This window comes from Salminus brasiliensis, chromosome 1, assembly GCF_030463535.1.
Source record: "Salminus brasiliensis chromosome 1, fSalBra1.hap2, whole genome shotgun sequence".
NCBI classification, from domain to species: Eukaryota; Metazoa; Chordata; class Actinopteri; order Characiformes; family Bryconidae; genus Salminus; species Salminus brasiliensis.
In genome coordinates this window covers 28,488,261-28,499,268 of record NC_132878.1, presented here as the reverse complement: position 1 = coordinate 28,499,268, position 11,008 = coordinate 28,488,261, and the positions used below count along the sequence as shown (strand labels likewise).

The following is an 11,008-nucleotide window of genomic DNA, read 5'->3' as shown; positions in this document are numbered from 1 at the left end:
AACTCTTTGATCATTCTGTGCGATTTTTGTTCATTAGCAGTTCACAGAAGAAGGAGGATTTTGCTGCTTCTCTCTCTATTAAAACCTCAAGGGCTGCTGACTGGTGTAGATGCCTAAGTGTTGATTCTGTCATCAAGAGCTTGGCGGTCTGATCACATGCTGTTGCCAGCAATCCCAGAGAGCATGACTGGCTGCTCTCCTTCTGGGTGGGTAGGAAAGCCCTTTCACCCCCTATCCCTCAATGTGATGGCAGTCAGCATTAGCGGTTGGCATTCTTCTCCAAACATGTTATGTTCCAGTTGGTCTTGTCTTGGAGGAAGCACATGGTAGTCTTCACTCTAAGAGCACTCGTAGCATCATATGAATAGCAGCCGACTAAACTGGGAATAAAATGAAAAACAAAAAGAATCATGAACAAAATATTTACTGCGATCTTTTTCACTCGCAAGAACTCAAAGCCCACACATAGTCCACTCATCAGTCCAAAGTCCAAAGTCATCAGTGCTCATGAAGACGTTTGAATGGTGAGAACAGAATGAACTGAGGCACTGTCGGAGGTAAATTGCGCTGTCTTGTGCAAAGACCCAATTAAACAAATTCAGCTACAAAACTCACACTGGCCCATGCAAAAGAACTTACTCGGCTCCATAATGCGGGAATGGATTTTCCCAGAATGCACTGGGCAGTTTCAGTACAGAGTGACCATTGTCACCTCCACCAGATTTAGCATGCAACAGTTAAAAGAGGCATGCAAGGTATTCGCAGTGTATGTGTGTATGTGTCTTACCCCCCAAGTTGAAAAACCTACAGTGATGAAGCAGCAAACACAAGAGCTTGGTCATCAATCTCTCTCCCCCCAACCCCCAACTCTCCTTCTCTCTCTCTCTCTCTCTCTCTCTCTCTAACACACACATAGTGATCTTTTAGCTTCCAAAGGAGTGGAACACTCATATGAATAAAACACATAATTGCCGTAACAAATAAAATCAGCATTACACGTTATAACCTCCTGGCACTAACAGCAGTATATATACACATCATGTCGCCCTCATTGCAGCCATATTTCCCCAAATTGCAGTCACATACATTCACATTACTGCTATATATATTCACAATAAAACCACATACAGTACATCCACATTACTGCTTTATATACTCACAATAAAGCTACATACACCCACATTACTTCTGTATATACCCACAAGTGTCCTACATACTGCCACATTACTCGCATATATACCCTTACTGTAGCCATAATTAGCCCTTATTAAAATATACCCTTATTGCAGCCATATGCACCCATATTGCAGCCCCATACACCCACATTACTGCCATACATGTTCACAATGAAGCCACATACATCCACATTACTGCTTTATATACCCACAATAAAGCCACACACATCCACATAACTTGCATATATACTCTCATTGTAGCCATATATATCCTCATTGCAGCCTTATTTACCCATATTGCAGCCATATACACCCACATTACTGCCATACATATTTTACAATGAAGCCACATACATCCACATTACTGCTGTATATACCCACAATAAAGCCTCATACATCAATATTACCACTATATATAGTCACAATAAAGCCACACACATCAACATTACTGCTGTATATACCCACAATAAAGCCTCATACATTCATATTACTGCTACAAATTTATAATAAAGCCACACACGTCCACATTACTGCTATATGTATTCACAATAAAGCCACATACACCCACATTACTCGCATATATACCCTCATTGCAGCCATATTTACCCTAAATGCAGCCATATACACCCATATTACTGCCATATATACTCACAATGAAGCCACATACATCCACATTGCTGCTGTATATACCCAAAATAAAGCCTCATGCATCAACATAACTGCTGTATGTATCCACAATAAAGCCACATACATACATATTACTGCTATACATATTCACAATTAAGCCACATACATCCATATTACTGCTGTATATACCCATAATAAAGCCACATACATCCGCATTACTGCTATATATATTCACAATTAAGCCACATACACCCACATTACTGAAATATATATACCCACAGAACTGCCATATATGTCTATATATATTATATTCACAAAGAAGCCAGATTGAGCCATATTACTGCTGTATATGCTCACATTACTGCAAGATTTAGCCTCATTATTGCTGTATATACCCACATTACTGTTATATACATCCATAATAAAGCCACAAATGCCTACATTAGTCCTATATACATGCACATTACAGCCTCATTACTGCACACCCACATTAGAGCCTCATATACACAAACCACTGCTACATTCAGTCACATTACTACTATATCCATCCACCTAATTGACATGTATACCCACATCACAGTCTCAAATATCCACATTACTGCCATATATATTCACTTTTCAGCCACATTCATTCCCATTACTGCCATATACACCCACATTACTGTCATATATGCCCACATTACAATCACATACATCCACATTGCAGCAGAGGGGAAACAGTATGTAGCCTTGAGTTAAGTAAGCAATACAGTCAACCTACTTGCTGACAGAGATGCAGACACAAATGGCAGATTTGTTATGTGTTTGTGTGTTTGGTGCTGTACTGTAAACAGTGTTCTGGAGTGAGTTAAATACAGAACCACATTCCACACACACACACACACACACACACACACCAGGTGGAGACTGAGATAGGAAGAGAGAGAAATAAATGACATTAAAAAAGTTTAAAAAGACATTTTTAGCAACAGGTTGATTAGAAATCTAAACAGATCATTTGCATAATATCAGCTCTGAGTCAGATCGAATCTCAGTGTTTGTGTGTGTGTCCATGTGTGTGTGTGTCTGTGTGTGTTTGAAGTGAGCTAATCTCTTTCAGTGGTGTGAATAACCCTACAGGAATCAGCTCCACTTTAGATTACACTAATCTCTAAAACCTGTGTGTGTGTCTTTGTTCTGTAACACTGAGATAAGAATCAGCCAAATCCTGAAACAAAAGAATCTACAGAACTGTCTCTCTCCCTCTCTCTCTCTTCTCCTTTTCTCTTTCCATTCTCTCTCTCCCCCCTTTCCTCCTCTACCTCTTTCTGTTTTGTGGTCTTTTTGATTTATTTTTTTCTTTTCACTCTCTTATTCCGGTCTTTCTTCTCTTACTACTTTGTGTATATGTCTCTCTATCCTCTCTCTTAACCCCTTAAACGGTCTACGGACCGCCGGCGTGGCCGAAAGTATTATTACAAACTCCTTTTGCCAGAGAATAGCTCCACCGGTTTGTACAGAAGCCCCTGTCGTTACTGAGTAATACACCTTAGTGTGTGATAAGCCTTGGAGTGTTAAGATGGTAACCCTCTCTCCTTCTCCTTTTCTTTTCCCCTTCACTTTCCCTATCTTTTTCTTTTTTTCCTTTCTATCTCTTACTCCTGCTGTCTTTCTGTTCTGCAATCGTCCTTTAATACTTTTTCTTCCATCCATTCTTTTGTCTGCTTCACTTTTCATTCTTCTCCATCCTTTCTTCAACTCAACTCCCTCTGCTTACTGCAGAAGAGACGACTATCATATAATCTATGAATTACTCTGATTTGCCTGTGTGTGTGTGTGTGTTAGATCTCTGTATTGCTGATATCCTGAAGTATTCTTTGAAGTGTTTGGGGGAGGGACTGAAAAGTGACCTACTGCTGTTTTTTAACCCCAAACATTTTAATCCCCAAAACACCCCCCCAAAGCCCCAACCCCCAAAACACCCCCAACCAACACCCCCCACCCCCACCCAGAGATCCCACATTCACACACTCCTGTGATTCAGTAGTGTGTGTGTGTGTGCAGGGTTTTAAAGATTGGTCATTATGTGTCACATGATCATTAACCAGGCTGACAGCAGTGCTGAGACAAACACACTTTATATATATAAAATAAATACACTTACATATTTTACAGCAAAATGTACAATAAATCTATTATTCTTATATTTACAATAAGCTACTGTTAAAGCAATACTTCAGGAAAAAGCCCTAAGACTCCGTTAACTCTTAACCCAAAAGAAGTCGAGCGGCCAAGATTTTTGGAGCTTCTTTACCTTCACACTGGAGCTACAAGACTTAGGTTGCTAACAGGTCACAGAATCTTATACCCAGCCATTTAGAATGTGGTTAGCTGGTTCAGGTTCTGCTTTACATGAAAGTCATGGATCCTTACACCTCACCAGTTAGCATAGTGCTAACTACATGCCAAAATCTCAGACTTGCTTAAATGCAGCTGCAGTATCTATGATCTAATTTTCTGATCCACCTAAATCCTGCAGCATAGCACCAACCATTTAAGGTGGAATTGAATATTAAAATAAGAAGCTGTAAGAAGCCGGGCTACTGTATCACCTCAAACCTTGTGGAGATGTTCAGTAATATCCTGTAGACTTGCCGATGTGGTTTCTGAAATTTCTGGTTATCGAGAACATGGACAAAAGTAAGGACTCAGTTTAGGCCACTACTATATTTAGCACTGCTTTATCCCTTAGCCTATGTTGAGTCCTACAGTGTCAGAAACCACATAAGCAGATCTTATGTGTGTAGGCATGTGTAGCATAGCGCCATGCTAATCCTTGGGGTATATGCTTCCATTACTTGTTAGCTACATCGACCATGTTGTTCCAGAGCTAATTGAATAACAGAATAATAATATTCTATTAATTGTTAGAAACCTTAGCTTTAAGGCTCCAGTGTGAAACTAATGTAGCGACATGTAATGACTGGTCGACTACATTTGGGATAAGGGGGGATAATATTTCACCAAACTATCGCTTTAAGCAAGGGTCATCTCTGTTAAATAAATTAAAAAAAGGAGTAACATACAATGCTACCCTTCCCCCTCCTTCCCCCATCTCTTTCTCTTTTTCTTTCTCCCTGAGGTTTCTGAAGCAGGTTAATCAGTATTTGGGTCCTTGTTGTTTCCACCTCTGGAGTTTCAGTCTGACACCTTGGCCCATTGTCTCATGCTCATCCCATTGTTCACTCCATTCATCCAGGAATCTTTCCTTTCATCACTCGCTCTCCCTCCTTCTCCTCTCAGTGCTTCACTCTTCACCCCTGTGGGAAATTCCACCCAATGACAAACACACAGCGGCTTTCACATCGTCACCCTCCTCAGACGCAGAGTCCACGTCCCAGCAAAATATATCCAGTGCTTACTGCTTCCGTGCGCTTCGATTCCAGGAAAGAAATGTACATCAAGACTCCCAAAAGTGTCAAGGAGAATGTCTACAAGCAGCATTTCCATCACAGGCCTACGATTCACTCTCAAACGCACAAGATATACACTATTAGCTAACGCTAGCTACCTATGTGTGATCGCTGTGTGTTTGAGTGCCAACAAGGTCAGCTAGCGTTGCCTAATTTGAGCTATCTGTTAGCACAGCAGTCTGCTAGCTGCTAAGTGTAGCTTGGCGGTTGGCCAAGTTATACTAACCAAGGCTAGCTTACACTGATAGCTAAGCAGCCTGCTAGTTAGTATAGCTTGGTCTTTATCAAGTTTGGTTAAGCCATGTTAACCAATCTTACCCTGGTAGCAGAGCAATCTGCCAATTGTTGCTTTGCTGTTACCAAATTTGGCCATGTTACATTAGCTAATGTAAGCTTTCCTTAACCTGCTGGCAGAGTAGCCTTTTAGTTTCGCTAAGCAAGTTTTTAACTTCGCAAACTAGCACAACTTAACTGCTAGTTTAAAAGTATGACCCGACGCTGTGTTTGCAAACGGTGAAAGGGTTGGTCCGTTCCTTTTTCCAAACTTAGCCCACACTTCTTTTTATCAGGTTAACACTGCATGATACAAAGGTCAGGAGTGTGGAGGGAAAGTCAATGACAAAAAGAAATGGAATAAGTGACTGGAATCTCCTCTTTTCTCTTTGTCTCACTGCAAGTCTCACTTGCAGACGTATCGCTCCACTGTGTGTTGGCATTTCTTGCAGGTGACGTAGCAGCACCAGTGATAGCGGCAGTTGCAGCGTTCCTCCACCTGCTCGGTGTACGTGTTGTATCCACGGCCGCAACACATTAAACCACAGCTACTGCTGCCGGTGGCTGTCTTATTGCACTGCCTGTGGAAGGAGCACATATACTGGGTTAAAAGGGAGCATAAATATAACTGGTGGGAACTTCACACTTTGCATGGTCCCATTTCACACATACTGGTATTGTGGAGGGTGTAACAGCATCCATTTATCTTTCAGAGTGATGCACAAGTTAGCCATAGCATATGTATATTTCGTGATACGCTTTGTGCCTGTACACTATTTATGTTTAACTATTTGCATTCTGTGATGTCCATTTATTTTTGCACCTTTAAAAGTCTACAGGAAGTGTTTGTGGTCACTAAAGTGATTCTGTTTACTGTTCCATTTGAGAAAGGGAATTGATCCAAGGATTTGTTCACAATAGTAAATGGCCATTGGTTTGATGGCTGGGGGTTTTCTTTGCTGTATGTCTTAGTGTTAAAATCACTGTGTCTGTTGGTGTGTGTGTGAGAGAGCTGTGTAATGTTTAACCAGCCCTCCCTCCCTCCTTTCTCAGGTTACCGATGATCCGCTAATGCCTAACCCTAATCCACTCACCCTACAGCGCCCTGATGGATTATTTGCTTATCAATAAGACTGATTGATTAGGATTGTGGATCCCACAGGACACCCTATGCCTGGCATTGTGTGAGCTGTAGTGACTGAGGCAATATATGAGACTAATCAATAGGAGGGATGAGAGCTGGGCAGACACTATGTTTAAACAGTTTTATATGTATAATTATAACCCTTATATTTTATATTGGTAAATCATACTTCTTGATATAAATACCTACTTACTGTCGGTGAGTAGCAAAAAGCTGGTCTCTCATTAGGGTTGAATATTAATAACACTCTAAATGTAGGTATTGTGATATAAACTGAGGTGTGTGTTACGGTCTCTCATTAGGGTTGAATATTAATAACACTCTAAATGTAGGTATTGTGATATAAACTGAGGTGTGTGTTACAGTCTCTCATTAGGGTTGAATATTAATAACACTCTAAATGTAGGTATTGTGATATAAACTGAGGTGTGTGTTACAGTCTCTCATTAGGGTTGAATATTAATAACGCTCTAAATGTAGGTATTGTGATATAAATTGAGGTGTGTGTTACAGTCTCTCATTAGGGGTGAATATTAATAACACTCTAAATGTAGGTAATGTGATATAAACGGAGGTGTGTGTTACAGTCTCTCATTAGGGTTGAATATTAATAACACTCTAAATGTAGGTATTGTGATATAAACTGAGGGGTGTGTTACTGTCTCTTTTTAGGCTTGAAATGGACATTCACAACATATATCATGAGCTCTGAGTACAGATGTGTGTGTGTGTACCTGTCGGTGGTTCCATATGAGCCATGCTTGGCATTGTATGAGCAGTAGTCAGGTGAGCTGTTTAGGTAGACAAGTTCGTTCTCCAGGACCGGCCTAACCTCCATCTCCCGGGGAACCAGCTGCCTACGGGATCCCACCTGCCGTGGGACCACCTTGGTGGCCGAAAGGTAGCGGGCCTTCAGCTGGCTTGAAATTTCATCCACGTCCAGCAGGGACTTCCAGCACGTCTTCACTGAGCAAGAGCCAGAGACACCGTGACACTTACACCTTGTCTCTAAGGCGTCCAGCAGCGCCTGGAGAAAAAAGAACACAACACACAGTTATAAACACGTTTAACCAATCAAAAGAGATGATTATATACAGAGTAGGAGTCCATGGTTATCAAAGCGGAGGAAGTACTGACAGACTGTAATACCCTACAGGAAGCACTGGGGGCAATATGGCTAAGATTTTCTGCAATCACAGCAATTATCTAGAGAAATAATGAATTTTGATGTGTCTATCGGCTGAGATCTGCACATTGCCAATAGAGTACAAGTGTACGGGTTCAAAGCTCCTACCTGTCTGCCCACTGCGTTATTGTGCAGGTGCATGAGCCTGATGGCCGGAGATCCAGAGCGCCTGCTGTTAAGTGTAGCGTCGGAGAAGGCAGAGCCCATCTGCAGCCCGTAATGAACGTTATCCCCACAGCCTCCCCATCGGAAATCAGATGAGGCCTGCTCAGCTGGGGCCGGAGCACAGGAACAGCTGGGAAGAGCGCCGGATGCACAAGAACGAGCGATAGAGTGACTTAAGACAGCCGCAGAGAGAGAAAACACAAATGCAGACTCGCGTGTACCTAAAACAGGGAGACAGAGATATTAGTTCTATAAGATTACATTATTTAGAATCTCTCATTATTGCCATTCACAAAGTTTCTGCGGCTACCAGTGACAGCCCAGTCAAACCACCACCATCTAAGCTACGCAGCCAACTGAACAATGTCCAACCAGTTACGCTGAATCGAATACCATCAACTATCAACCCAGCTTAGCCAACTAAATTAAGCAGTCAACTAAACAAGAACACCAACTACAACCAATAAATTAACTCAACCCAACAATACCCACCAAAACCAACCCTATAACCAGCAATCAAACCAAAACAACGCCCCCCTCCATTAAGCTTCTCCCAAAAGACTTTACTGAGGTGATGCATTCAGTTAGGAAAACGCATCAAATACTTAAAGCAAACTTGCTATTAGTAGCAAAGGGTCTCACCCTTGGCCAGGTCTGGGCTGAAGTTTGGTGCGCTCTGGATGGATGAACAGTTCCAGCGCATGTCTCTGAAGGAGCTCTGGCAGGCTGCTTTGGTCAGTTCGGCCGCCTGAACCACGCTGCCCATCAGCTCCAGGTTCCTCCGGCAGAGCTGCTGCTGATCTGGAGCCAGGGCATGGAGCAGCTTGCAGTGCTGAGTATGATTCCAACTCACAGGGATGCCACGGGAAGCCAGACCACTGCACAGCAAACACAAACACTGTAAACAACATGAAGATGGTACATTCTGCGAACACGGTACACAACACACTGAGCTGCCAGTGTATTAGTTGGCCCAGAAACACCTACCATACACTGCTACTACAGTTACGTCTGCACGATTTGTAGTAAAAAGGGACCACCAATGGCCGCTTATTATCAGGATGGTGGTCTGTTCTTAGCACTGCTGGGTCGCTGGTATTTAAACATCAGTGTCACTGCCACCACCCACAAATGAAAGGCTAGAGCACAGCTACCACATGACGTGGGTGACGAGGGTCAGCGGCAGCCCTGTGGTGGTCACTCTTTCCACTGGTGAATGGAGTAGAGGACACTGATAAACTGTGCAGTAACGGATGAGCTGCATTCTGTAACTGTACACCTATAAAGTGCACTGAAGTAGTAGGTGTTTCTGATACAACAAGATAAACACAGGAATGTCCCCAGAACAATATAATGATATTCAGCCCCCCCCCCTTTTTTTACTTAGGCATGTGGTCTATGTTGGCCTTTGAGTGACCCTCCAGCAGATATAGCTGATGGACATAGTGCCAGCAGCACAGCCTGACCTCCACACTATACTCAAATTTCTGCTTTAACACCCCTTTTTCTAATCTCATAAGGACTGTGCATTAAATCAGGCATTAGAGCAGCAAAACAAGCTAAATTGATGAACCGGGCCAGAGCAAACACTCATGCAAACCATCCACAAGATGCAAAAATATACACAAACATAAACTAAACTGCAAATATCAACTAAAAACACACATTAAAAACACTAAAAATGTATAAGCATAGTAAACTTCAGTTATAATAATAATAATTATTATTATTATCAAAATAATCATTTACAATATACAAAATAAAAACACCATCTAAACTAAACTACATATACAAACACACTCTGAGCGTGATCAGCAGTAAATAGTGAGCCTTACAGCCAGTATATTCCCTCTCCGTGCTGTAGTAGAAGTTGTAGTAGCATGAGGAGTAGCAGTAAGGGGCGCTGCTGTTGCATATCTGCGCGAGCCCGCATCTCTGCACTTCAGCTCGAGCTCACGATGCTTCGCCTGGCCGATCACACACTTATATACCGCACAGGCGCGAGACCACGCCCCTTCCATTAACAGTAACGCTGTGTGTGATCAGCAGGGGTCGCCAAAACACCCTCTGCACAACTGCATCTCTTACAAAACCACACGTTGCTGTGGCTGTTTTCAGCCCAGACCTCATCAAATTCATATTCTCCAGTATTTAAAACTGAGCATGCATGCATGCCTGATAGCCCCCTTGACCTCTTACTCTGCTGCAGCTTCTGACTGAGCTTAAAATCCATCAGAAATCTCATTTTCCAAGACACAAAACCATATTCTCAGCCCCCCCTCCCCCCCCCCACCTCCCCCAAATAGAAAATGATAGAATAAGATGATTTGGTTCAAATCATCTGTTCAGAATAATCATAAAACGCACATACTTGAGTTTCTCTTGTTTCGATTGTGGGAAACCATAATTCTGATGATGCTAGCTAGCATTTTTAGCACAGCTCGCTTCATTTGTAGCCTAGCATGCCTCCTGCCAAGCATACACATATCACACATAAAGTGCACTGACAGTTTTTTTTTTGTTTGGGTTTTTTTCTTTGCTGCAGCTTTGGTCAAAGGTGTTTGTAAAAGTGATTTTTTTTTTACAGTACGTCCGAGCTAAAGCTCTTCAGGGTGTGAGGCTTGTAGGGACAGCGCTAACCCATATGCGCATTTCCAACAGAAACCATCAGCCCCACTCCTCTCTTTTAAAGCTTTTCTTCTGAAACTGGATCAACAAGCTGTTCATTTGCATCTGAATCCTCTCAGCACTTGAGCTAATCCGGATTCCTCTCCCTAATTAACATCAGGAGGAGCACACAGCAGAGCTCAGGGCACAGGAGAATACTGGAGGAGGTTTCCATAAGGTTTGCTGTTATTACACACTTTGCTTCAGGCATGAGCAGAACAGTCTTACTGATCTGTGTTATTGCATTATAACAAGGCTGCAAAGTCATTATAATGATGTAATGGCATGTATTTCTAACAACTGGATGTGTTTCTTTATG

The 11,008-nt window shown here is 42.2% G+C and overlaps 1 protein-coding gene across 1 annotated transcript; it reads right to left on the bottom strand.

Annotated features, from left to right (window-relative positions):
• Positions 1 to 5,866: 5,866 nt before the first annotated feature.
• wnt11f2 (wnt 11, family member 2) lies at positions 5,867 to 9,965 on the bottom strand. The gene is made up of 5 exons (XM_072676686.1): positions 9,858 to 9,965; positions 8,665 to 8,900; positions 7,966 to 8,243; positions 7,406 to 7,698; positions 5,867 to 6,108 (listed from the first exon to the last, which is right to left on the bottom strand). Exons 1-5 carry the CDS (start codon positions 9,953 to 9,955, stop codon positions 5,934 to 5,936), a joined length of 1,080 nt encoding a protein of 359 aa, XP_072532787.1. The 5' UTR covers positions 9,956 to 9,965; the 3' UTR covers positions 5,867 to 5,933.
• Between the last annotated feature and the right edge of the window lie 1,043 nt (positions 9,966 to 11,008).